The 27,051-nt window shown below is 51.4% G+C and overlaps 2 protein-coding genes across 2 annotated transcripts; both read left to right on the top strand.

Annotated features, from left to right (window-relative positions):
• The first annotated feature begins 1,250 nt into the window (after nucleotides 1-1,250).
• LOC101763890 (cytochrome P450 714D1) lies at nucleotides 1,251-16,532 on the top strand. The gene is made up of 3 exons (XM_004961661.2): nucleotides 1,251-1,663; nucleotides 14,834-15,060; nucleotides 15,150-16,532. Exons 1-3 carry the CDS (start codon nucleotides 1,339-1,341, stop codon nucleotides 16,209-16,211), a joined length of 1,614 nt encoding a protein of 537 aa, XP_004961718.1. The 5' UTR covers nucleotides 1,251-1,338; the 3' UTR covers nucleotides 16,212-16,532.
• A 785-nt stretch (nucleotides 16,533-17,317) lies between these two features.
• On the top strand, nucleotides 17,318-17,962 carry LOC101753786. The gene has a single exon (XM_004963635.1). The coding sequence runs from the start codon at nucleotides 17,318-17,320 to the stop codon at nucleotides 17,960-17,962; it is 645 nt and encodes a 214-aa protein (XP_004963692.1).
• Nucleotides 17,963-27,051: the final 9,089 nt, after the last annotated feature.

Raw genomic sequence — 27,051 nt, 5'->3', positions numbered from 1 at the left:
GAAACTTTTCATATATAATACCCAACCTCTTGGTAGAATTCCTCCAAAATTAATATAGAACAAGCCATTCCATAATCCATAGGGAGCTCATAGAATCAGTAGGAATTCAACCCTTTGTTCCAAATGACGTCACAGGAAAAAAATGCTATATGACCTAAGGTGAGCTCATTTGAGATGGAAAACCTCTCATTTCTATCCTAACTGAAAGGTAGAGCTCTTGTCACTTACGTTCAGAATTTTTTTAACGAACAGGCATAAGAGTGTGACTATTCTGGCTAGCCAGCATTAAAAAAACGACTACTCACATCTTACTAACTCTGCTAGGCATTTCGCCTCCGCTGACGTTCAGAAATACTACACATATGTGAGTGTAGTGTGCATATGCTTACTGCTCCCTCCATTCCACAATATTTGTTCATAGTATACCATGCGCGCTACTCAAGGAAGTGCAAGTTTCAAGGAAAAGTTTATGTGCAATTGTCATTCATGCTCCTGTTAAATAATATGACACAACAACTTTACATATGTTATTGTAAAACATTTAATAGAGGTAGTGAGTGACAATATTGCAATCAAGGTTCTCAATGGACAAAAAACTGTGAGACGTTCTCTACCGAGGCCATGAACAAACATAATGAATTTTGTAAAAGAAAATAACACACCCACCACCTGATTAAAATGGTCAATCCTCCGAAATTCTAGGTAGTACTTCAAATGGTCACAAGTAGTTACGTTTTATGGGATAACTGCAACAATATTTCAACAGTGTATCTTTGCATATTTGCGTTGAAAATTATCTTGTAAATATAATGACAATATGGTAATATTGATCAATAGAAAATTGATATTTTGAAATATGTCGGTATGTACTCCAAATTTCATAACTACTGCAACTGAAATTCAAAGCACCATTTCCAAAACATAGTATAGTATCATGTGTTCATCAGTAGAGTATAAGTGTAGTGATTACTGAGTAAGACTGGCTGAACTAATAACTAATTGCTCTAGCATACTCTTTGGGTCCTAACTCCTAACGCGTAAACTTCTGTTCATTTCTACCGAAGTTGATTTTTTTTCTCCGTAGAAACTCTTGGGAAATTGCCGTGAAGAAATTTCCACGATCCCACCCAAGCAGGCCTAGACGTACTTATAATCACCTTAATTAATTAACGCGTGCCTCACTCATACTTTACCACGGCTTCTACTATATAAGCTCACCCGCGGGAGGACCCGGGAAGGGAAGGGGAAGGAAGGACACAGGCGAACTCTCTTGCTAGAGACTAGAGAGGGTGATAGGCTACTAGGCTAGGAGTGTGCTATCCCTCGCGCACGGCAGCCATGGAGCACAGCAGCCTCCTGCCTCTGGCGTCGCTGCTGGCAGGGTCGTGCGCCCTCCTCGCGGCCGCGGCCGCGGCTGCGGCGCTGCTCCTCGCCATTTCCGCGTGGCTGCAGCGGCCGCGCCGCGTGGCGGGGGCCTTCCGGCGGCAGGGCATCGACGGGCCCCCGCCGTCGTCGTTCCTGTCGGGGAACCTCCCGGAGATGCAGGCGAGGGCGGCCGCCGCGGCGGTGGCGGAGACCGGCGGCCGGGACTTCGAGAAGGAAGGCTTCGACGACTACTGCAAGAGGATCTTCCCCTACTTCGACAAGTGGAGGAAAGCCTACGGTACGTCCTCTCCCTCAAATCGTTCGCGCGCCTCGTTCATATTCGTATACTTTCTCTGCTTGATACTCGCTGTTCTGTTTGTGATTTGTGTTCTTGAGCCCTTAGATTACCATGGCTAGCTGTTGCTCTCAAGCAAAAAAGGATCTTGTCGCCACCTTTGCTTTGCGAATGAGTTGTCAATAACAGGAACAGCAAAGCCAGCATGGCTCCTAGCCTACTACTAGCCTATATATACTACCAAAGGAACTTGGGCCTTGCCCGTTTGGTAGAAATTATGTAGGTTTTTATAAGAACTTGCGTGTTGTAAATCCAACTCATAAAATAGAAATGGTGCCATATCCCCGGCCTTTCTCTCTTTCTCCTCGATTTTACATGAGCTGAGCACCATGGATCCATGGAAGTTGCACTGTAAGTACTTGCCTATTACCCAAGCAAGTTGACTAACCACTAGCTAGTTGTAGTTTAAAAGATACCGCTCGTACCAAAAATGTTGCAAAGTCACTGCTTAAAGAAACAAGTGGTCAAAAATAACACTATACCCCTACCGAGAGAGGGGTTCGAGTTGTCAATGAGGTCAACATCAGAAAGCAAGCAAGTTCATTCATTCAGAAAAGAGGGAGGGAGAGAGAGACCAGATGCAAGATAGCAGAAGCCGGCGCAGTCAACTACCGGGTGTCCAGGTTCCTGGGCCAGCAAGTCTAATTGTTAAACAAATAATTAAATAAACAATCCCATATAAAAATACGCAAAAAAAATTAGCCCAGGTCTGACTACCAAGTAATTGCAGACAACACACAACCGCCTAGCTAGCTAGCTAGCTAGGCTAAGCAAAGGTAGCTGCGGATAATATAAGGAGAAGGGTGGCCATGTGGTCAAACTGTCCTGGGCATGCGCTCGGCCGACCTGTGCATATGCATGCACGTATTAATTGCCGGGGGTGAATGAATTGGCATGCCTCGGTTTTCTGGGACCGTCCCGTTTTGACCTATGGGGGGCTGCCGCCATGATGCATGGCTAGCATGGACTCGCTGGTCCATTGTTCATGGGCTGCCTGGCCGGCCGGACTAGCTCACCTCAGCTGGTTAGATCCTGTTCACAGAGTAATTTAAATATTGATTGGGAGCAAAAATTTGCTTGATTTGGGGTCCAGCAGTGAGTATCATGCTGTCAAAAAATGAATTAAATAATTGAATCCACTTCACATTCTTCGTTTTTTTTTATAGTAGCCAACAAAACTAGAATACTTGATGGGGTGAGACCGATCCCAACCACCGTACCATTTGCATGCATCTCAGCTAGCTAGCCACTGACTGTCAAGGACTACTGATTAAGTAACTGCAGCAGCATGCAGAGTCATCTGACCTAATTATAGTATTATAGTCGGCTAATCAGGTAGGATTCTTTCCGTAAACGGGTGTTATGCATGTTGCCATTAGCTGTCCAAGCACATACACGGATCAGAGCTCATCGATCGATCCATCGTGCCTGACGTCGCCCTCGCGCCCATGCTTATCCATTGCCTGCCCAAGAGATCCGGTGCTTGCTCTCAGCTTGATAGAAACGTGATGTGGCCGCCAGGTGCTATCTGAATCTGAACTGACCGCATATAGCCGCATAGCGATAGGTGTGCACACCATACGGCAACCGCACCTGCCTGTGTATATACCTGAGAGTCTCAGTACGATCGAGATGCATGCATCATTGCATCTGATGTAACTATCCGGCAATCATTGATATATACATATACATATATATAAATAAATATATAAGGATATATATAGGCTAGGATTCCTCCAGTTCCGGCGCATGGACGTATCAGTTTCCATTCGCAGTTTGAAGAGTTCAAACCAGAATAGCTCATGTGCAGTTGGAAATTCGGTGCATTATATTCATGATAGGTAGCTGATGACTAGCTAGCTTGTTGTGTGATGATAAAGACAACAATGGCCCCTCATGTGTACATAATTCAACCTAGAATAGTTATGGAGCGTGATGAGCGTATAATTGATCTTTTGTCAACGAAGCTGGCTTATTAAGTTAAATATAGCGCTGTCCCGGGCGTCAGCGTGCGAGAAATGCGTCGTATGATATTTCTTCTCCATGTATACGCGTGTATCTGAAGACTTGCTTACATCTTAGATACATGCATATGGTGCTAGCTAGCTTGTTATCTAGGACTCTTGATTTCTTCTCCGGACCCCATTTGAATTGTGGAAGATTAGCGTTATTCCCCATCATAACACGGTCGATGTGGACTAGAAACATTAATTTTATGAGGTGGCGTGCGTACTTAGGATGTGACAGCAATAGTATTTTTTGGCCAGATTTAATTGAATACTACTCTTTTCAGGACATCACAATGTTCTGGGTTGTCTAAAGCTGACCAGTTTTAAAAAATAATTTTCATTCTGCTTTTTATGTGTTGTGTTTGGGAATTGGAAAATGATATATCTACATCGAAACCATAACAATATACTTTTGTTATGTGTTTCCATTATATTAACAAAAGTTAGTGGTCAAAGTTGTATTTTTTAGAGGTTGCATCGATGTTTTAAACATCGCTCCTTTGTCAACGGAGGTAGTAGTACTGTTTGTTTAACTTGTGCTTGCTTCTTCCTGATTTCAAGTAAAGGCACATACTCCATTGACCAACACAAACATACACAGTAGTAGGTGTCTAAACTATCCTTGAAGTCAGTCTTAAACTAATAACCTGCCGCAAAAACAACTGACCATCAGACAACACACACCGTATTCCTTCTTTCTCAAGCTAAGACACCAAATATATAATGAAGCTAGTTTAACATCGACGATTCCCTGTCAATCACCCAATTGAAGCCATGCATGACCAACTAAAATAACAGCAAATCATAATTAGTAGTACTCCTCATCTAACAGCACACCAGATGCCATGATTTTTCCAACGGCTTCAAATAATTCAACCACTAATATAATCCAGCAGCTAGCTAGACTAGGTACCCCTACCGGGCCCTCCCAGCTAGCCTACTAAACCAGTCCATGCATATCGATCAGTTCCCAGTACATGCATGCTGCCTCCCCCTGCAGTAACACTGACTAGGTTATCAGCCCTAACCCTGTAGGGCAGGGCTCGTAGTCGTAGAGGCTAGCACACAGCAGCAGAGGAAAGGATCGTATGCTCATTTTTTTTTTTGAACGAATGGGCACGAGACAGTGCCTATTTCATTGATAGAGCAGAGTGATACAGAGAAGTTTCGGATTACGGTTTGTTACATGATTACTCGCGAGAGAGAAAAAACGCTAAAGCTTTGGCCCCTGCTAGGATCCACGTGGTTGCTTCCTCTTTTACTTTTGCGGTCAAAGAGGTTGTTGTCATCTCGTGATGATTGAAGATTCGCCTATTTCGCTCGTTCCAGATCTCCCATAGTATTAGTAGCGTCATAGAGCATGTGCCTTTTCTGGGCGCTTCTGTCCTGGTAGTCATATTCATCCACCATTGTAGAGCGGTTTCCGTTGGGGCCCATTCCGAGGGGTGTATGCTTGGTTGAGATGCCCAGGTGGCTACGAGGCTCCATATGCGTTTGGTGTATCTGCATTGAGCTACCAGGTGGTGTGCGGTTTCCTGTTGTGCACGGCATAAAGGACATGTAGGGGAGTGAGGCCATCCTCGTCGCGCGAGGCGGTCGGCCGTCCATATACGGTTTTGGAGAATAAGCCATGCGAAGAATTTGCATTTCGGTGGCGCCCAGCAGCGCCATAGGGTTTTGTCGTGCTGCGCAGACGTAGATCCCAGGTACTGTGCTTTATATGCCGATGCCGCTGTGTATTTGCCAGTCGATGTGAATTTCCATTGGATTGTGTCTTCCTGTTGTACTTGCATTTGTGGCCTTATCAGGGCTGTTAGGCGCCATACCAATACAAATTCTTGGAGGTGTTGTATGGTCAGTCCCTCCTGGAGGTTGATGTCCGTCACCCAGGTGTTGTCATGTAGTGCTTCTGCTAGCTTTTTATGCTTCCCTCTGGATAGCATATACAGGTTTGGTGCAATGTCCTTTGGTCTAATACCTTGGCCCCATGCAGAATGCCAGAAGCTCGTTTTGCATCCGTTACCCACCACAATCGTTGTGCAGGCCGCGAATAGTCGTCTGTCGGTTTCGTCACATGGCACCTCCGTGCCAATCCATGTTTTCTGCGGGGAGTCCCATTCGTGCCATATCCATCGTAGCCTCAAAGCTCTGGCGAATTTTTGTAGATTTAGGATGCCTAATCCTCCGTTTTCTTTCGGTAAGCAGGTTTTGGTCCAGTTAACTTTGCATTTGCCGCCTGTTAGCGTTGCGTCTCCTGCCCAGAGGAATCGTTTCCTTATTTTGTCGAGTTCGTCTAGAACTTCCGTCGATGCTTTAAGGACGGTTAGCAGGTATAGTGGCTGCGCCGAGAGGACTGTCTTTGTGAGACAGACCCGTCCTGCTTGGGAGAGGTTGCGACTATGCCATCCGGATAGCTTCTGTGCTGCTTTGTCCAATATTGGCTGGAAGTCCATTTTTCTGAGGCGTCTGATCGTGAGAGGGAGACCCAGGTATCGGATTGGGAAGCGTGTTTGGGCAATTGGCCATTGTGAAAGTATTTCTTCTAGGTCAATGGTGGCACAGCTGATAGGGGTCACAGTTGTTTTTTGTAAGTTGGTTTTGAGTCCAGTTGCCTCCCCGAAGAGATCCAGAAGTTGTGTTAGGTGCATGACATCTCGTTGTGTCGGTTTGATGAAGATGACCGCGTCGTCCGCATACATGGAGATGCTGGTGCGTGGCGTGCGCCCGCCTAACTTTGTTAGTAACCCCATTTCCGTCGCTTTATGTATTAGTTGATACAATGGGTCTATCGCGAGGATGAAGAGCAGGGGGGATAGTGGGTCTCCTTGTCGTAGTCCCCGTCCGTGTAGTATTGGATCTGAGGGTGTCCCGTTTATGAGGACTGTTGAGGTTGATGTGGCTAATAGAGCCGTTATCCAGTCCCGCCATCGTGGGGGAAATCCTCTATTCCGCATCAGTTCTAGTAGATAGTCCCAGCGGACTGAGTCAAATGCCTTAGAGATGTCCAGTTTCATTAGTAGTGTCGGCGTGCTGTGCCTGTGAAACCTCCTGGCCATATTCCGTACGTAAAGAAAGTTGTCGTGAATGCTTCTGCCTTTGATGAAGGCGCTTTGGCTTGGCGATATCAATTCTTCTAGGTGTGGTTGTAGTCGTGTTGCCAGAACTTTGCTAATGATTTTGGCGATGGCATGTATGAGGCTTATTGGTCTAAACTCTTGAATTCTTTCAGCTCCGTCTTTTTTGGGTATTAGGACGATGTTGGCCGTGTTTACTAGGTTGAGGTCATTGCATCGGGCATTGTAGAAAGCTTGTATTGCTAGGATTATGTCGGCTTTGATTATATTCCAGCACGATTTGAAGAACAAACCAGTATAGCCGTCAGGTCCTGGTGCTTTGTTTCTAGGGAGGTCAGCTATGGCGTGTAGTATTTCGTCTTCCGAGAAGGGGCTATCAAGTCCTGATAGGTCCACCTGTTGGAGCGTCAAGTGTTCCCAATTGAGCGTTTCGACGCGGGTGGCTGGTGCAGACATAACATTGTCGAAGTGGGCTTGGATTATTTGCTGTTTATCTACGTGATTAACTGCCCATCCAGTTTCTGTCCTTAGTCGTTGGATGAAGTTTTTCCTTTTTCTTCCATTTGCCTTGAGGTGAAAGAATCTCGTATTGGCATCTCCTTCTCGTAGGTAGGTTATCCTGGAACATTGCTTCTTCCTGGCTTTTTCGATGACCGCCCAACCTAGGAGTCTTGGCTTGAGTTTGCGTCGCAGTTCGCGTTCTGGTTCGCTGAGTGCTCTTGTTTCTTCTGCGATGTCCAGGCGCAGGATAACTTCTTGGGCCATGTGCAATTTTAGGCGGGCGTCGGAGACGTGCTTGCGGCTCCATGATCGCAAAGCGCGAGCTGTTGTTTGTAGCTTGTCGTTGAGCCTGTGAAATGGTTCGGTATGTCTCGTCGCCTTTGTCCAGGCCTGGGTGACGACCTCGTGGAATCCTGGTAGTTTCGGCCAAAAATTTTCAAATTTGAAAGATGCTGGTTTGCGAGGGCCAGATTGTTGCGCCAATAGTAGAGGACAATGGTCTGAGTGCGAGGAGGAGAGGGCGTGTAGGACATGGTCGTCAAATTGCAGATCCCATTGCTCGTTGCAGAATACTCGGTCAATTCGCGATAGTGTCGGTTGTTGTCTTGCATTACTCCAGGTGAATCTTCTGTTCTGTAGATGTATTTCTTTGAGACCGCAGTGGTTTAGCGTTGCTCTAAACCTGCTCATTAGTCGTCTGTTTAAGTTTGCGTTGTTCTTATCTCTTGCTCTATAAATGAGGTTGAAATCGCCTAGTAGTAACCATTTGGTGTCGTCATCAGGCCGTATGGCGCGTAGGTGGCGTAGGAAAGCGGTCTTTGCTGATTGGTGAGATGGGCCGTACACCGCCGTTAGTCGGAAATGCATGTTATTATGTTTGAGCATTGCTGTTGCTGAGATAGAAAAACGTCCTATTTGGAAGTTCTGCAGTTCGAAGATTCTGTCATCCCAGAGAATTAGGATTCCGCCTTTGGTGCCGGCGGCCGGTTTGTATGCATAGTTATTTAGTCGAGGGCCTCCTAGGAGATTGGCTAGGGTGGCATCAATATTTTGCAGCTTCGTTTCTTGCAGGCATGCAATGTGGCACGGTGTTGCCAGCATTGTTTCGCGTACTGTGAGGCACCTGGCAGGTGCGTTTAGGCCTCTGACATTCCAGCTCATTATTTCGAAGTTGCTATTCATTTATGTGATCGCTGTTGCTCTTGCTAACGGCCTGGGTGCTGTATGGCTTGCAGTTGGTGTGTTGCAGTTGGGAAGCGAGTGCGATGACCATGGCCGCGTTATCCGTGTGGTCGTGCCATGCGTTGTCGTTGCTGTTGTCATCGTCGTCATGGCGAGTAGTAGTGTCCCCCGAGCGTATTGCGTGTCTCGAGGGGTTGTTCCAGGTGGATAAGTTCTCTTGTCGGATGCGGGTGGCTTAGCAGTCATCATCCGAAGGTTGTAGCGCCAGTAGCGGAAAGCATAGTTCGTAGGTTTCGCCCGAAGGTCACAGCCAGCAGGGCTAAAATAAAGACCTCCCCGAAGGTCGCAGCCAGCAGGGTGAGGCATAGTGGTAGGTAGTATATAAAGGTGGCGATGCATGGAGTAGTAGTAAGCCTCGTGGTACGGTGCGGGGACTGCATCATCATGCCGCTTCGTGGTCCAGCTGCTGAAGTTCGCCCACCCCGTCACCAGCCATCTGGAGTAGTGCGCCATTTACCTGATCAGCAGCTTCATCGTCGAGGTTGAAGAGTGTGGTCATAGCAGCGATGATGTAGTCCGGTAGTGGCCCCTGGAACATGTTAAGGAAATCCTGCAAGATCTGTTCTATTGGCACCATTTCATCATTTCCTATTCCTAGCTTTCTCCAGAGGTTCCTCTGTGCACGTTCTACTGCGGGTATTGCTGGCTTTTTTGCGAGGCGTGCGCTCCGCCGCACCTTGCTCATGTCAAAGGTGCGACCTCGGCGTTGGCGCTGCGGTGCAGGTTGCACCAGGGGCGGCGGCGGTGGCGCGAAGAGGTCTTTTATTTGCGTGCCTGTCGCTGCAGTGTTGTTTTGTGGCGGGAGATCATCTGGATTGGGATGGTTTGGGCAGGCGTGTGGAGCTGTGGGCCTGGTTGAAAATGTGTCTGGTTGTTGTTGGGTTGTATGCAGTGGCTGTGGTGGCTTATTGGCGTTCGTGGGCTTGGTTGAGGGTGGGCTGGCTGGCCCAGGTGCGGGCGTAGGGGCTGCAGTCAGGAAAGCCGGTTGCGGTCCAACAGCCAGCTGGTTGTGCTGCTGTCCGTCGGGAGCATCAGGTGGGCCGGCCTCCTTCTGAGGGGGCCCACTTACTGGTATGAGGGCCAGGGCGTTGTTTGCCTGGGCTGACGTCGGCCCATGGCCTGGGGCTCCGTCTTCCTCGGCGATGCAGAGGAGGTCCAGCGCCCGGTCGACTCCCTGCATCGCCGGCGCTGCCGTCGCCGCTGCTTGTGCCGGTTGTAGCGCCGCTCGTAGTCTAGTGAAGACACGCGGCAGTGGCACCGGATCGGACCAGGCTTGTTCCCCGGCCACCGCGTCTTCGATCCCGAGGCGGTCGGCAAGGAGGCATGCTTTCCGGATGTATTCGTCGGCGCCGATGTGCCAAAATTGTTTCCTGGCATCCAGAGTTGAGGTATCAGTTGTGGTGGGTGCGGTGAGTACCTGTTGTTGGGCGTGGCTCTTGAGCGTCGCAGCTTGCGCCGCGAAGAGGGCTTGGAGTTGTAGCGGCGGTAGGTGGCGCAGCTCTGGGACGCCAGCGTCATGGTGCCGGCCGTACGCCGGTGCGTAGTTCCGTCTTGGTGGTGAGCGTGTACGTTCGCGGCGCGTCATCCTGGCGGAGCTCCAGTAGTCGTCGCCGAGCGGACGCCCTTGTCCTGGATGATCGTAGTCGTCGTCGTCGGCGTCATCATCGCGGCGGGCCGGCCACATAAATGGCCGGTCGTCGCAATGTTGCCTCGCCGGGCGGCGCCTTGCGCGGTCCTCCGTGCTGGCAGGTTCGCGATGGGCGCCCGCGCCGCGTCGAGCTCCATTTGCTTCAGCGCCGCCCGCAGCCCTTCCGTAGTGCTCTGCTCTGGGGGCGCCCCTTGGCTCCTGTCGTCCTCGGCTTGGTCCGGCGTCGGCGCGTGGCTCCCGCGGTGGCCGAGGTAGGCGCGCCGGGAAGCGGGATCGTGCATCAGAAGGCGCACCGTCGGCGAGGCCGTAGCGCCAGTCGTAGCGGCGGCGAACGGGGACGACGCCTTGCGGGTTGTCGATGGCTTGCTGGAGATCTCTCGCCGCCGCCGAGTAGTCCTCAATTACTGGCATGTGGATGAAGACCTCGTGTCGAGCCCCTTGCTGCCATGGCGACTGCAGGGGTTCGGCCGAAACTGCAAAAGCAGAGGATTGCATTGTTGGATTGTGGGTGAAAGCCAGCCATACCTTTTTCGGGATTTCGCTCGGATCCACCGTCCAGGCCCATAGCTCGACGTGCCTGGAGTCCGCCGGCTGCAGCAGGTCTGTTACGATGTGCTGCAGGGCACATTTGTGGCCGATGATCCGCTCGACTATCTCCGGCGTCCAGGCATGCAGCGGGATGCCGTCGAGGCAGAGGCGTACCCTGAAGAAGATGCGGAAGCCGAGGGCGTGCGTGAGGCTCCTCCAGGTGCGCAGACAGATGTCGATGCCGGCGCCGGTGAAGCGCCCTCGACGACGTGCCTCCGCCGCGTGCTCCGCTTGCTCGAACTTGATGAGGTACGGCTCCGGTTGATGAAGTGTGACGGTGACGTCGCCCGGGCGCAGACGGAGTTCTCTGGTGAGAAGGGCGGCGATGTCTCTGGCTCCGGCGTCGGGCGGTAGGTGCATAGCCCAGGGCACGAGTGCACAGGCTTCCCAATCTCTCGCGTCGTGTTCAAGGTGAAAGGAGCTGGAGACAAAGACAGTCTCGACATCTGGCCGTGTGTGCGGATCTCCGATGGCCATTTTGGATTTGGTGGTGCTTGGCGCAGGTGCAGGCTGATTGCGGAGGGTGGCGGCTGTGGGATGTTGGCGGCGGACGCAGGCTTGAGGACTTTTGGGCGGAAGGTGTCTGGCGGGGGCTGGAGCTTGGGATCTTTGGGGATTTCTGGGCGGGAGGTGGGCTGGAGCTTGTGATCTTTGCGGTGGAGCAGCAGCTGGTGGCGTGGTGCGGGTTTGCGCCTCACGGCGCGCCGCCCGGCAGTCGCGTTCCCGGTGCCCAAATCGCCGGCACCGGAAGCAGCGCACTGGGTCGCGGCACGCAGAGGCAGAGTGTCCAGGAGTGAGGCATCTGAAGCACCGACCTTTGGTCTCCCGTTTGAAGGTGAGCAGCGCCTTGGTTGGCGCTCGTCTTGAATGGCTTCTGGCGCTCCGGTCACTTCCGCCATTGCTTCGCCGCGCCTCGGGCCGCGCCTGCCGCCGCGTCTTGCGGCTCGTCACTGGCTGCCAGTCGTGGCATACCAGATTGTGCTGAGATATCCTCTTTACTTCGCCGTACCGGGGCCTGGGAAGTGCCGCTGACGTCGGGTCTTCAATGCGCCGCGTAGCCATCCTATCATCGGAGTAATGCCGGCGTCCTTGGGCTGGAGCGCGCACATCGTCGTGACGTCGCCGGGTCGCTGGGTTAGTGAAGCGGCCTTCTCTGACCACTGCTGCATAGGACCGCGGCTGGTCCGCTGGGGCGGGGTGGGGATTGCAGCTTCCAGGGTGTAGATCTTGCAGCGGGATCCTCAGATCCGGTGAGAGGATAGGCGGATCCGGCGATGCCGGCACCCAATCGACCTCGGGAGCCGGAGAATGGTGGATCCGTGGAGGCGGCGGCAGCGGGGAGGGGGCGATGAAATGCGCCCAGGCTCTCCTCGTGAGCGGGGTCGGTGGGGATGGCGGGCGAGGGGTCGGGTGAGGCGGAGGAGTCACTGGGGTTCTGCAGGTGGGGAGGGGGCTGAGCTGGGCTGCCGGTGGCGGCGGCGGTGGCGGCGGGTAGCGTGGGAGCGGGGGAGGGGGAAGGGGGGTTGGTGGTGGGGAGCGTGGGGCTCTCATTTTTTTACGGCTCGCTGTAGGATCGTATGCTCATGCTCACACTGCTGCAGGCAGGGCAGTGCTTGCACACTGCTGCTGTGGTACTGCACCAACCTAGCTAGCTGATTGCATCTTTCTCTCTGGCGCACCTTTAACTCTTTAAGGACGATGTGCGTGGGACTGAAAGCTTTGAGCTGCTGAACATTTCCCAGCTGCATCATCGACTGACGACCGACCGACCTCTCTCTCCTACAAGGACTCCACATGGATCTGATGCCCGCGTCGTGGCTCCCCTTCTGCCCGGTGCCCGCCGAGATCTCTCTAGTCTGTACCGTGGGCATGGAGCACGGTCCGCAGATCGATCAATGCATCCTTTTTCTAATCGACCCGATCGATTACACCTTTCCTTTTCGTTCGCGCAATAGGCTGAACATGCGGCTGCCTAGTCGGCCAGGGTGTGCTGTACGTGCGTGCCCTGTCTGCGCTGTGTACGGTGATGTCTCAACGTCGTGGAGGAGACAGCGACGTAGCTGACGATCGAGATCCGTGGATTTGGTGGTCTCGTTCCTGTAAGAACTGGGCCGGAGATATTTGTACAAAGCTACATCGAATCCATGCCACGGGCCGGCCAGAGCGATCTGAGAGACTGAGACGACGATCGGTGGATCACTTCTCTGCCAAGCAAAGCAACAACCGATACCTGCTGATGTAAACCGCCGCTGCTCGTGCACGTGCATGCATCCATCGATTGCACTGCTGGAGTGCCTGGCTGCGCGTACGTACGACGTACATGCCCTAGCTGATGACGATGCGCGCGCACGAACGGCTGTGACCACACGACAGGGCCAGCTAACGGCCACTGGTGGCGTCGAGTACGTTGTACGTACGTGAGCATGGCTTACGATCGATCGCCATGCCAGCGTCTCAAGTCTCAGCTAGCGGGGATCCATCACGCATCCATGTGAAGCAAAGCAAGCGGCGAGGGGAGGCGAGGACCACCATGCCATGCGTGCGCTGCGCGCGAGGTCATCAGCTGTTGGCTCGAGGACGCTTGCAGCCGTTGGTTCTTGGTTGCGTCCTCGTCAATCGATCGATCTGGGCCACGAGAGAATCCCGGTCAAATTTCAGGGGCGCTCTTCACTGCTGGTCAGTCAAAGATTCAGCTGCTCAGGAATCTCCGTCCTTGGAGGGTGCGCGTGAGAGAGGATCTTCATCTCCTTTGCCAAGATACCAAGGAAACAGTTGGTGCGTGGCCGGTTGGCCGGGCCCACGCTGGGCCCCCGCTACCTTCCTATCTTCCTCTAGCTCCCCCTATCTTCCTCTTCTCTCTCAGCACCAGTTCCTCTCTTGCCGCCGGCACCTTCTTTGCCTCCTCTCCCCTCCCCCTTCCGCTCGGCAGGACTATCTTCCTCTTCTCTCTCAGCACTAGTTCCTCTCTTGCCGCCGGCACCTTCTTTGCCTCCTCTCCCCTCCCCCTTCCGCTCGCCCGTCACCTGCCAGGGAGGAGCAGCAGTGGGGCGAGGTGAGGCGACGGCGGGTGGCGGGAGGGCGGGCGAGAAAGAGCGGCGGCAGGAGGGCGGGTGGGCGGGAGTAGAGTACCGGTTATTTTAACCGGTACTAAAGGTCTCACTTTTAGCACCGAACTAGCAATATCGGTTGCGCAACCGGTATCAAGGAGGTTCCCAACCGATACTGCACTTTCCTCAGCAGTGACGTGTAGCAGCTTTGACCAAGTGTTGTTATTAAGGCTGGTCAATCGGGTTGCCCAAGATCCTGGAGATACTGCTGCAGTGCTCCTGTGGAGATACTGCATGTGCGCGCAGTAGAACACGAAGCTTTTAGCTAACACAAACTAAAGGAAACAAAAAGCCTTTTTCCCAACAAGACAGACAAGCGCCCAGCGAAGGCCCATTTGGTCCGTTACTCTTGGCCCACAGTAAAGCAATGTCTCAGCCCAAACTTTCACGGACCGAAATAAAACATACGACTAGCTCTTAGAGCCCAAGAAAAGCATTCATTCCCTGGTTTCTTTTTGAAAAAACTCCAAATTACTCCCTGTTTAGTTCAATTTACCCTCTAAACTATACTATTTAGTTCAAATTACCCCATAATGTAATTTTTTTCTCTATACACAAGTTAATTTTTGATTTCAGACTTTGCAAGGTGGTAATGGAAATCATAATCTATATTAAAAAATATTTTATAAATTTTTCATCATTATTTTTTAAAAATAATTTTGTATCTCATGGATAAATTTTATTATTAAATATCCTACCTATCAAAATAATGATAAAAATTATGAACGTGCATTAAGATATCTGCTGTCATCTTGCAAAATTTGTACATGGAGAAAAAAAGATAAATTATGTTAAAGGTAAATTGAATCAAATGACATAGCTTAGGGTAAACTTTGGACTTTGGTTATAGTAATTTGGATTTTTTCCGTTCCTTTTCTTTTTTTCCATTTTTTTTTTGTTTTTTGGACTGACCCGCGCGCGGCGCGCGCTTTGTCTCCGCGCAGGCGAGACGTACCTGTACTGGCTGCGCCGGCGCCCGGCGCTGTACGTGTCGGACCCGGAGCTGATCCGCGAGATCGGGCGGTGCGTGTCGCTGGACCTGGGCAAGCCCACCTACCTGCAGAAGGGCCAGGAGCCCCTCTTCGGCCGCGGCGTCCTCAAGGCCAACGGCGCCGAGTGGCACCGCCAGCGCAAGCTCATCGCGCCCGAGTTCTACATGGCCAAGGTCAAGGTAAACTGAAAAGCCGCCGCCGCCGCTGCTCCTCCTACACGTTTGGGAACGTGCGTGTGCTTGATTCACTCGCTGGTGCGCGCATGCAGGGCATGGTGGAGCTGATGGTGGACGCGGCGCAGCCGCTGCTGCGGTCGTGGGAGGGCAAGGTGGCCGCGGCGCCTGGCGGCGTCGCGGAGGTCGACGTCGACGACGACATCCGGAGCTTCTCCTTCGACGTCATCTCCAGGGCCTGCTTCGGCGGCGACTACTCCAGGGGGCGGGAGATCTTCCTCCGCCTCAGGGCGCTGTCGGGCCTCATGTCCGAGACCAGCGTCATCTTCACCATCCCCTCGCTCCGCCACCTGCCCACGGAGAAGAACCGGAGGATCTGGAGGCTCACGCAGGAGATCCGCTCCCTCATCCTCCAGCTCGCCAGCGAGCGCCGCCGGGCGGGGGCGGGGGCGGCGGCGCCCGACTTCCTGGGCTCCATCATCGAGAACAGCCGGGGGCAGCCGCGCGCGGACGACTTCGTGGTGGACAACTGCAAGAACATCTACTTCGCGGGCCACGAGACGAGCGCGGTCACCGCGACGTGGTGCCTCATGCTCCTCGCCGCGCACCCGGAGTGGCAGGACCGCGCGCGCGCCGAGGTGCTCGAGGTCTGCGGCGGTGCCGCTGGTGCCGCCGCACCGGACTTCGACGCGGTCGCCAGGATGCGGACGGTGCACGCGGTGGTGCTGGAGACGCTGCGCCTGTTCCCCCCCTCCTCGTTCGTGGTGCGGGAGGCGTTCCGCGACATGCAGCTGGGGAAGCTGCGCGCCCCCAGGGGCACCTACCTCTTCGTGCCCGTCTCCACCATGCACCACGACGCCGCCATCTGGGGCCCCACGGCGCGCCGCTTCGACCCGGGACGGTTCCGGGACGGCGTCGCGGCGGCGTGCAAGCACCCGCAGGCGTTCATGCCGTTCGGGCTTGGCGCGCGCACCTGCCTCGGACAGAACCTCGCGCTCGTCGAGGTCAAGGCGCTCGTGGCGCTCGTCCTGTCGCGGTTCGCGGTGGCGCTGTCGCCGGACTACAGGCACGCCCCCGCGTTCCGGTTCATCATCGAGCCGGAGTTCGGGCTGCGCCTCCTCGTCCGCCGCCTCGGCCATGAGGACGACGGCCACTGATGTCTCATGTCTGATGATACGCCACGGGTAGATGTTGAAGTGTTTGGAGTTGCGTTTTGTAAAGACGTACACTAGCTAACACGTGAAAAAAAAAGGAGAAGGATTACCGTGACACAATGAACACACAGGCAATAACAAGGTTATACGTACATGAAGGATATGCAGTAGTAAAACCGATGAACCTGTCAGTACTACAAGGCGCCTGACTACCTGAGTTTCAGTGTACATATACCTTCTTGTTTCAGCTGTTTAATTGACATCAGTACTGGTTTGTAACACAGAAATTTCACGAGCAAACAGTGAATGACTTGGATTGACGGCTGATTCACTCTCAGATGGCGAGTCCCCTGATCACCATCGCATTGCATGACCTCCTGCTCCAACATCATGAGAACACACCCAAAAAAAAAAGCAAGGTGAAAAGTTTCGGAAATCACATCAAGGAAAGGGACGGTTTCTTGACACATGAACAACTGAGCATCACCGTGGCGAAAACATTATGTCTCCTGGATTGTTGCTCTTATGCTATAGGCGTTTGGTTGAGTGATCAAACGTACGACAAGGACGCCGCTGACTGGTGTCCGCTGATTTCTACTCTGCAGCACTAATAAAATCCCGTTGGTTGCTTGGTTGAAATCACGAAAGCGGAGCAGAGATTGCGACGAAATCAGAGTTCAGCGCATCGGTATGACTGAAAAATGGGGACTCTGCAGTGCAGGTATTGCCACAAGTTGATAGAAACACAGGTTTTGTACTACTGTGAACTACCAGTTCAGAGCGTAAAATTACCACACACAAAAAATGTATAGCTTCATACGGAAATGTTCAATTCATAACTGAATCCGGGCAATTCTCCTGTATTCTGAAAAGGCGTGCTCTTGCAAGTTCTAGTAGCTCCGAGTTGACTGTTGAGTGTATTATCCTGCAACAGAACAGATATGTTGTGAATTGTGATATACACGTTGAGCGTATGTGGTCTTGAACTCTTGATTGGTTCGAAATGTTGGGAGCAGGTGGTCTTGGCGTCCACAATACATAAGCAAGATCGCGCTTCTCTGAGGCGCCACAGCTCGCCAACGCCGGGCGCGCGAGCAAGCCGGCCAACCATGTCTGAGTCCGGCGGCATGCCGCCCCAGCGCCACTGCCTGCACCACGGCCCCCAGAAAGTCCGCCGCCGCCGCGTCCTCCTCTGCCTCGCCTTCGCAGTCCTCGTCCTGCTCCTCCTCGCCGCGGCGGTCGCCATCGTCCTGCTCGCGGTCCTCCGCCCGCGGGACCCCGTCACGGAGCTCCTCTCGGTCAACGCCACGGGCGTCCTCCCCGGCGTCGTCCCGCTCCCCACCGTCTCCGTGCAGCTCAACGTCACCTTCCTCCTCGTGGTCCGCGTGCGGAACCCGAACCCGGCCGCGTTCCGCCACGGCCCCGCCACCACGTCGCTCTACTACCGCGGCGCGGCCGTGGGCTACGGCGAGGTCCCCGCGGGGACCGTGCCGAGCCGGGGCGCGGCCACCGTGCGGATGAACATGACGGTGCAGGCCGACCGGGTCGTCGCGGCAGCCGGGATCGGGGGCCTCGTCGCGGACGTGCTCGCTGGCGAGATGGAGTTCGAGGCGAGGACCGAGGTGCCGGGCACGGTCGTGCTCCTCGGGTTCGTGAAGCGCGGCGTCGAGGCCAGGTCGGTGTGCCGCGTCGTCATCGGCGTCGCCGACGTCAAAGTTCGGCGTCAGGAGTGCCACAACGAGGCCAAGCTGTGAGGAGGCTTTGATCTCGGCGATCGTGCGTGCTGTGTGGTGTGCACGTACAGTATGCGAACTTGTACATGTATTGTGAAATTCTTGGAAGAATAATTGGTTGTATACTTGTATCACTGTGTCCCCCGTGGACGTCCACACTCTTTTTTTTATGAATTATATGTAGTCTAAGAATTGCATTCCGTTAAACATTTGTCTATCTATGTATTGATGAGATGTGTGTTCCATGGTCCATAAAAAATCAGAAAAAGATCAGGTAATTAAAGGTCAAAATTAGTTAGCTCAGAGCCGTAAAAAAAAAATCTACAAACACAAGTATGTTCCAACTTAGTTATCATGGGGTGAAGCTCCTCAACATCATATGCAGTAGCGTAGCCAGGAATTCAACATAGGGGGAGCCGATCAAATACGATCGATAGATTGTTACGACTGAAATGTCAAGAAATATGTAGATTGACTATATACTCCACCAAGTAATATGTGAATAATATAAAAATTAATGATTCCAATACATAAGAACAATATCATAGAAGTCTCTAACTAACTAAACTAACTAATGATTCCACTAAATATGCAGATCCGATTACCTTTTTCATTATAGTCTTACTCTACGAGTCCTTATATTATAGAAGTCGTCAACAAGTGTATCAGTTGTGAAATCCATTGCAATCTCCTTCTCAATGTAGATTATCAAGCAATCTCTTAGAAATTTATCACCCATTTATTTCAAAGCCTTGTCTTAATAAGTTTCATTGCTGACAATGCGCGCTCTAGCAGGGTTAAAATAAGACGAATCAACTTGTAAAGGAAAATAGTTAGTACTTATCAGATACAAAAGTAATAACAATAAGAGAATAAATAAAATGGGATAACATGTTATATAACCTGTCGATCGAATGATAGTAATCCGATTTTCCAGTTTCAGTTAGCCGAGCACATAGCTCGAAAATAGTTGACAAATTCTGAAATTTTGGATTTATGGGCACATTGAGCTCGTAATGTTTTAATTTCTTTCCTTTTCAGTAAAACCAATAGGATGGAACTTTGAAGCCAGCAAACAAACATCATCAGTTTTAAACAATCTGAATGAATCCCTAGGATCTAAAGAGGTACACAGAACAAGAAGCTCTGTAGCTCTTTCACTAAACCTGGAATTCAACTCATGTATTAGTTTATCAACAACAACCATGAAAATGTCATAACTATTATGCTGCACGAGATCGAATATAGTCTGCATAAAAGGCATCCATATCTAAAACTTGTATTCACATCACTAAGAAGGCCACTCAAATCATTATCTCTTAAATTCTAGAGCAACTTTTTGGTAGTGGCAACATCATCCATAGCATTGACAATATGATTCTTTCACAACATGCAAAATAAAAACAAAGTCAAATGACACCATTACTGTAACAGCACCAACAACCTTTGCTCAAACTGAATCACAGTGTGAGCTCCACCTAGTATCACCACGATGATGCAAGGTTCCAATTTGGTTAGCACCACTTTCGATTTCAAGCCCGTTAAGCTCAATTAGATGCTCCATTTCTGCAACTTGATTGTCATTTGGGTCATCGTTTCTCTTGTTGGAAGACAAAACAATATTGATAATAAAAGCTAGATGTTCAAAAAAAAATCTTAGTTACTTCTTTGGATGCACCAACAAGAGCAAACTGTAATTGTTAAGAAAAACAATGAACATAATATGCGTAAGGACACTCTTCCATAAATTTACTTGGAGTCCATTCCACTCTCCTCGCATGTTACTAGCACCATCATATCCTTGTCCATGAATATTTTGAACATCCAATTTATGGTAAGTTAAAATAGAGCACAATTCTTGTTTAAGAGTTGCAAAGCATGTATCATGAACATGAATAAGGTCAATAAACTGTTCTCAAATAAAGCCTTCTTTATCTACAAAATGAACAACAACTACCATTTGTTCTTTCTTGACTCATCTATTGATTCATCAACAACCAAGCAAAACTTAGCATCTCCTATTTCATTACGAATTGATTTTTGCACACTACAAGCCATAAGATCCAATATTTCTTTCTGAATTTGTGCTGAAGTGTATTTAACATTCTGTGGAGCATTACCCAAGAACCACTGCCTTGACCTCATCATCATATGAAGCTAGAAGTTTTACCATTTCAAGAAAGTTACCTTGGTTCTTTGAGTCAGCAGATTCGTCATGTCCTCTGAAGGGACAAGCCTGGAAAGATAACCATTGGATTACATGAATTGATGCTCTAAGACAGAGTCTATTATTCTTGATCTCTTCATTGGTTTGCTTCTCAACGGCATGCTTAATATGACATGGCTGATTCTTCAAATTCTCGTAACACTGGACATTGTATTTATGAGTTGAACCATAGTACTTTCCCATGTGAGTCAAGAAGGCACATTCTTTTCCGTTACAAACTTTTTTCCAGTTTCTAAACCCTTTCATTTTGAAAGCATCCAGTCCTACTTTTCCAATCGGCTTTTTAGAAAATAGCAAACATGGAAATCAAAAGGCTGCATCTTTTGTAGGTGAGTACTCTAACCAAGGGAAAGATTTGAAGCAATGAGCCTAAAATCTGCGTGGGTGTTTCTTTGAACCGGAAGAAGGGTACTCATCCTTAAGAATTTGGCATGGACCATGCTTCATGTACGCTTTGAAAACTTGGTCTTGTTCATCAGGAGGATAATCCCAAATTTGTTGATGTAAACTTGGATCTCGTTCCACTACTAGGACACTAACACCTTCAGGATTGATTCTGTTGGGGGTGCGGCCATGCCTAAGGTTAGGGACCCCCTTTGTATAAAAGAGGCTTAAAATAGGGATCTAAGGGCTGGTTTGTGAGGCTTAGGAACTTAGTTGTAATATCCAAGGATCTCTTTGTAATATCTAGGGACCTATCTATAATATTCGACCCCACCAATGGAAGTAATATAAACAGCCACCTTCTCCTCCCTATAAATAGAGTCCTAGGGCTTAGAGGAGAAGACTTTTAGCCATTTGTTCATTGAGTGAATTCCCTCAATGCTATTGAAAATTATACCGCTTCCCTCATTGCCATCCAAATTCTGCAAGTTCATCCACTACTACTACTTCAATTTTACAATTTCCTCACTGCCATTACCATCAATGACCGTTAAGTACCCTTTCACTGACTGGATGGGCCCACAATCTGAAGGGTTATTTACCATTATTTTCACTCCTTACATTATCCCTCTTCCAATGATAGCATGGGCCCACATGTAAGGAGCCTTATCTTCTGGAGTGGTCTATCTCCTGTTGTTGATTCCTCCCATCCATTCCCCTCATCCACCCGACAAAGGGACTCGAGGCCAAGCAGCCACAGCCGTCGGCCCCAAACCTTAGCGAGTGGTGCGGCGGGCAGAGAGGGTCGAAAACTGGGCGAGTGGCATGGCTTTGCAGACGGGTGGAGGGGGACCGGGACGACGCTGGACAGTGGCTCTCACGTGCGGGCAGGCGCGGCCTGGGCGCTCGCGCGGGGGGGAGGGGGCACGGCCCTGGCACCTTGCGGAGAGCAATAGGCACGCACGCTGGCGGGCGCGGCCTAGGCGCGGAGCAGAGAGTCAGCAGCAGGCCAGAGCGCTAGGGGAGGAGGACGGCAGTAGTCATGGCTCCTTTGAGTCCAAGACAACCTACTTGACCCCTTCCAGGGTATGTATTGTTATTGTCATTTGTCTGATAACCATGTTGATTGCTTAGTGGAGTATAGTATAAGGAGCAGCACTAGTAATTTTTGTAGCTTTGATTGCATCTTAATGCACAGGATGGACCCTAAATCAAGTTATTTGTTGGAAATAAGACTTGTTGGCAATGCTAGAAGTAGAAAGGATATTGGTTGCTTTGTTATCACCATGGTTGTTGACTCAGACATGTGCAATTTCAAGGATTTCATTGATGAAATTGTAGAAGTATCCTCTGGGTTACAAGGAACTTTGTGACTGTTACCTATTATGATGATACCAGTGAAAACTACTTAGAAGTCAAATCAGACCAAGATATGCTTGCAATGTTTGCTAGACATGTGGGTACTAAAGTAATGAACATTTATATTGCATTTACCCTGCCCATAGAAATTCCTGAGTGTTCTGCTATATCAAAGAAGTGTGTAGAAACTCAATCCACTCAGCCTACAACCTGCCTGCTCACTGGACCTACAACCAGCCAGTCAATTGAACCTACAACCTATATTTCAATCTGTAATGCAGCCAAGGGTGCTCAAATACTATGAGCTCAAATCTGAAGTAAGTTCAGTTTTGATGTATCATATAGTTTCTCCACATGATCATTGTCCAGGCTTTGAAATTAAAAAAATGAATGTGCATGTCCGGATGTGACTCGAGCCAACCTGAGTTGTTGTCCATTCAGTACCCTTGTGAAGCTAGTACACCAACGCCTGCTACCTCTTGTGACGACCGACCCCGAATCTCTCGAGTTAATCTTAATCTAAGTCCCTAATCACGTCTCAGCTTTACCGAGTTTAAGTACTCAACCTCCAGTCCGGTCCCGACCCCTGAGACCCGACCCCTCTCCACTGGCCTCCAGTTCCGACCCCGCCGACCCCAACTCACCCGTCGGATCCTTCTAAGTCTTCCCCCAACACCTCCCTTCAATCTGACCGGTGGGCCCACGAGATCTTTTCCCCCAGATCTCCCGCGACAGGCGCACTCAAGTTGCATGCCCGCTTCAGTTTTCCCCCGCCGCGTGGCTCAACTCCTCCGACGTCCGCCGCTCCGCCTTGTCTTCAGCCCGCAACCGGATGGAATCCCGCGCCCTCTTCCCCAATCGCAGCGGAAGCCCCTCTGCAACCCTTTCTACAACGCCTCGCCGCCCGCGCCCATCATCACATCGCCAGATCCCGGCCACAGAGCCCGATGTCGCCCGTCTTTTCCGTCACCTCGCCACAGTCGCGCCGCCCCGGTCTTCGCCATACGACGATTCCTCCTCCGCCAACCCAGACCGCGGCAGTGACAGCTCCTTTTCCCGTCCTGTCAGAAGCCGCCCTGACAATCTGTTGCTCCGCGCTCGCCCGCGCGCCCGCAGCCGCCTGTCTTCTCACCCGTGCACCCTCGTTTTTTGCGCCGTTTTCCCGGTCACTTCCATCAGCTCCACCGCACGACGACGCCCGCCTCCGCCAAATCTCAACCACCGGCAAACCTGCGCCGGCGCCGCCTTGACGCCAGTGCCCAATGACCGCCGGCGTCATCCCCGAAGTCCTGCTCCACTGCCCTCGTCGCTCAATCGCCGCCCGGGCAGAGCACTCCATTGTTTCTTCCCCGGCCTTTGCGCCGCTCCCCCTTCCCTCTTCCGCGCAGCTATAAAACGGGATGCGCAAGCCCCGCCGGAGTTTCCCTTGCCCTAGCTGCCATCTCTCTTGCTCCCTGTTCGAGCTCACAGTACCACCACCTAAGTCTGAGGAACTCTCCTCTCTGCTCAAGCACCACCGCTTTCTCCAATCCACCAGCCACTGCTTTCAGTACTGCCCAAGAGCTTACTTGTGATCCACAAGAAGCACCGTCACCGCCGAACATTCTCGCCGCCGTCCCAAGCCCTTAGTTCTTCCGCCCAAGCCTCCTCTGTAAGACGAAGGTAGGCTGCCGACCCTTGTTCGCTCCGCCCGACCCCGGTTCTGTCTCGCCCGACCCTGTCTGTTCTGCCGACCCCGGTTCCGTCTCGCCCGACCCTGTCTGTTCCGCCGACCCTTCTCCGCCTCGCCCGAGGGCTCGGCTGTATCTTTTTCTTTAAACCGAGGGTGTATGTGTAAAACTTGGGGACCTTTCAGCGTTGAGTCTGAGGACCCCTAGTACATCAAACCCTCTAGTTTAAGGGTCAGCTCATAAGTTCCTTCCCTCCGACCCTTACCTCTTGATCTCCATCAACTCCATTGAACCTCCCCACCCTCCTGTAACTTGTCGCAAATTTCTGGGCTCAGACTTGCAAGTGTTGCTGTTGAATTAACCATCTATGCTAACCCATGCATTGCATTCGTGTAGAGCTGCGTCTCGCCGACGGCTACTACGAGCTGCACCCGGCGCCAGAAGACGACGGTGTAGCTGAGCTCCTGCCCCCAGAAGCCGAAGCTACCCCAGAAGTCGAGCAGTTTCCTTCCTCTTTGCTCGAAGGCAAGCCCCGGATGCATGAAACCCCTATGTTTTCCAAACTTGCGCATGCCTTCTGCATCTTGTTTGTGCATTTACGTATAGGAGTTGTTTGCAACCCTAGATATATAACTTAGATCCCTTGATCTGAACACTAGCTGTTGGACCGAGTAGATGCTTTGCTTAAATAGGAAGCGGTAAAAGCCGAGTGATTTCCTGTCACTCGCGAGTTTATAGGAGTTGGTTGAGTTCTCTTCTGTTACAACTATAAGGACGATGGACGGGGCAGGGTTTTGGGTAACTCTTTGGTGGTTGGCTGATCGCCCCGTCTGTCTATGAAACTTGCTAAGGCCCGACAGTGGTGGTGTTCGTGGTCAAGTGTTTGAAAGTACTAACCTCATACTTATTATGGGATGAGGAAACCTAGTACCGGATTGAACCTAGACGTGAGCGGTCGCCCCATTGTCCTTGGAACGGAGTTTCCCCTGCGGCCGCACGTGGTGGCAAGTGTGGTCACAGAACGGCAGAGGCCGGGTCTGTGGAACCTTGCACCAAAGGAAATGGGCCCGACACGGGTTAGGGAATTGATGGGGAAGGCCGACACAGGAAGCGACCCTCGGTGGTGCGTGGATGTCATGAGGTTCGGTTCACCATGCATGGTTAAAGAACTCGAATCGATTCGTCTGCCTCTCACAGTTTGAGACTGCTTGATCGCTATGCTACCCTGAGTAATGTTGGAATCTGATGATAACTTGGTCTCGATGATGTTATATACCCTCTGTTTGGTTCTATGGTTGATTAGAGTAAGTTGCTAACCTAGACCGGATAATGAACTTAGAACCTGAGCTAAAACTTCGAAAATAAGGATCTACTTAGTGCTTCTTAGCAAACAAACCCCTCAGCCAAAAAAAAGCCATGCATGTCTAGAAGTGGTGGAGTAGCGTACTCCCTAGCGGTTAAGTCTTGTTGAGCTTAGTAGCTCAGCCTTGTTGTGGCTTTTTCTTTTTCAGGTGAAGTTGCTGCTCCCGAGTCTTCTTCTGTTGGCACTTGGCCGCCCCAACTCCCTCCGGGTTGGACGGTTGAGTGGGATCCCTCCTCGGACGGCGAGGAGAGGGATCACTGATGTTCTGGCTGGTCTCACCAGGGATGTCCGACCCCGACGCAGTAGCTTCCGCTTGCTATTTTACCTTTTGTGGTTTTCTTTTGAACCTTGTAAAACTCTGATGTTGGTTTTATGGCCGAACTAAATGGTTAAGTTGTTTAACTCAGTGGACTTGTTGTATTCTCTGGAACCACTCACCTTCGTGTGAGTTTGCTAACTCGGTCCTGTTCAAGTGGTTAAATTGGATGAAATCCGACGGCACTTTGTGTTAACTTGGCTAAGGCATGGGTGTCGCATGTTAGGCGACTTAACCATGTTTAATCTACCTAATCCAAAGTGGATCCGCCACACCTCTAAAGCTACAAAGAAGAAGAGGAAGGGACAAGGGAATGCTAAGAAGCAAAAGGCTGCAATGGAGTCAAAGAAGCAAAAATTGGTGCCACCTCAAAGTCCTGCTATGTGCACCAAAAGCAAGACTCCTACTCCTGACAGCCCAACAATAGGCACTAGAAGCAAAAGGAAATCCTCGAATGGATGCGCTGCTATCTTGGCCTATTTTGCTAATTTTGTGAGATGAAAGTTGCATGATTTGGATGCTAGAAGATGTGTCTCCAAGCTGCTGTCTATGTGCTGAGAAACTGAAACTCAACTCATTTTGGTTGGGAGAACACATCTGTAATGGTCCTTTTGCTATTTAACTTTGCTGGCATGTAATTGACAAGTTGTGCATGTCATGTGATGGATCTGTATGCTCTTTGAGAGCTGTTGGGGGGAAATATTAACGACCCCCTAAAGCCCATTAAAGCAACAATCATAAAGGCCCAGGCCCACCCAAGGTAATGAAGATTGCCGTCGGCCCAACATGGGAGGGGAGAGCCCCGCTCCGCCTCGCCCGACCCAGTGCCCAGGGGTCGGACACTCCCGACCCCTTGATGGCCGGACTCCGCCTCGCCCGACCAACGAACCTAGGGTCGGGAGCGCCCGACCCCTCATCGCAAGACTCCGCCTTGCCCAGGGCGCGGGGGGTCGGACTCACCCGAGCCCACCAGACAAGTATCCGCCTCAGGCGGGGATCTCGTGGGGCCCCCTGTCAATCTCGCCATAAATGTGCCGCGGCTCTGACGCGCAGAAAGGCGCCCGCACCCCTGACGCGACCCGCCACAAGTACCCATGCACGACCGCACAGCACATGCAACAGTAATCGCCGCTCTCCCCGATTCGCTACAGGGCACTCATAGCCTGCGCCGCCCGGAATAGGAGGAAGCCCCGCCCGTTCCCGCCCCCCCAGCATCTGGCGACAGGGACATGACGTCCGCGTTCCGCAGGCCATCAGCAAGATGGTAGGATCAGCCGCCTTCCTCGACAGGCACAGATGCCACGGCCGAACACCATCATCATGCCTGGCGGCAACGGCCACCGGGGAGTTCGTCGACAGGATTCGAAGGCAGTCGCCCTCTTCCGACGGTCACGCTGACAGGAGCCGAAGGCGGGAGAGGAGGCCGGCGACCCAGGGACTTGGTCCCTCCTCTTGTGTTGTATTTTACTTTACCTAGCTTATCTCTTTTACCTCTCCTTACATCCGGTCTCACCTGTAACCCCGGTGGCCTCCTTGCGCTATAAAAGGAGAACCGGGGGCCCTGAGACAGGGGAGACTCTCTCAAGCCATTAGAACTCTCACACTTCCCTTTAGAGCATCGGTGCACACCCAAGAGACTTGGGACCAGCTCCTTCTCTCGTCCTCCTGTAACCCCTACTACAGACCCCACGTGGGCAACACGAGTAGCTCCGGATACTGGACGTAGGGCTCTTCCTTGCCCGAACCAGTCTAAACCCCGTGTCTCCCACGCCACCATCCGAAGCCTTACGC

This window comes from Setaria italica, chromosome III (assembly GCF_000263155.2).
Source record: "Setaria italica strain Yugu1 chromosome III, Setaria_italica_v2.0, whole genome shotgun sequence".
Taxonomy (NCBI): Eukaryota; Viridiplantae; Streptophyta; class Magnoliopsida; order Poales; family Poaceae; genus Setaria; species Setaria italica.
The sequence above is the reverse complement of the archived record's forward strand: the minus strand, read 5'-3'. Positions and strand labels throughout refer to the sequence as shown.

What these genes read in the sequence shown, in the direction of transcription:
- LOC101753786 (XM_004963635.1), top strand. Translation starts at nt 17,318, where the DNA reads ATGTCTGAGTCCGGCGGCATGCCGCCCCAGCGCCACTGCCTGCACCAC.
- LOC101763890 (XM_004961661.2), top strand. Translation starts at nt 1,339, where the DNA reads ATGGAGCACAGCAGCCTCCTGCCTCTGGCGTCGCTGCTGGCAGGGTCG. An exon ending in CAAGTGGAGGAAAGCCTACG is followed by an intron (nt 1,664 to 14,833) that starts GTACGTCCTCTC and finishes GTCTCCGCGCAG; the next exon opens with GCGAGACGTACCTGTACTGG. An exon ending in TCTACATGGCCAAGGTCAAG is followed by an intron (nt 15,061 to 15,149) that starts GTAAACTGAAAA and finishes GCGCGCATGCAG; the next exon opens with GGCATGGTGGAGCTGATGGT.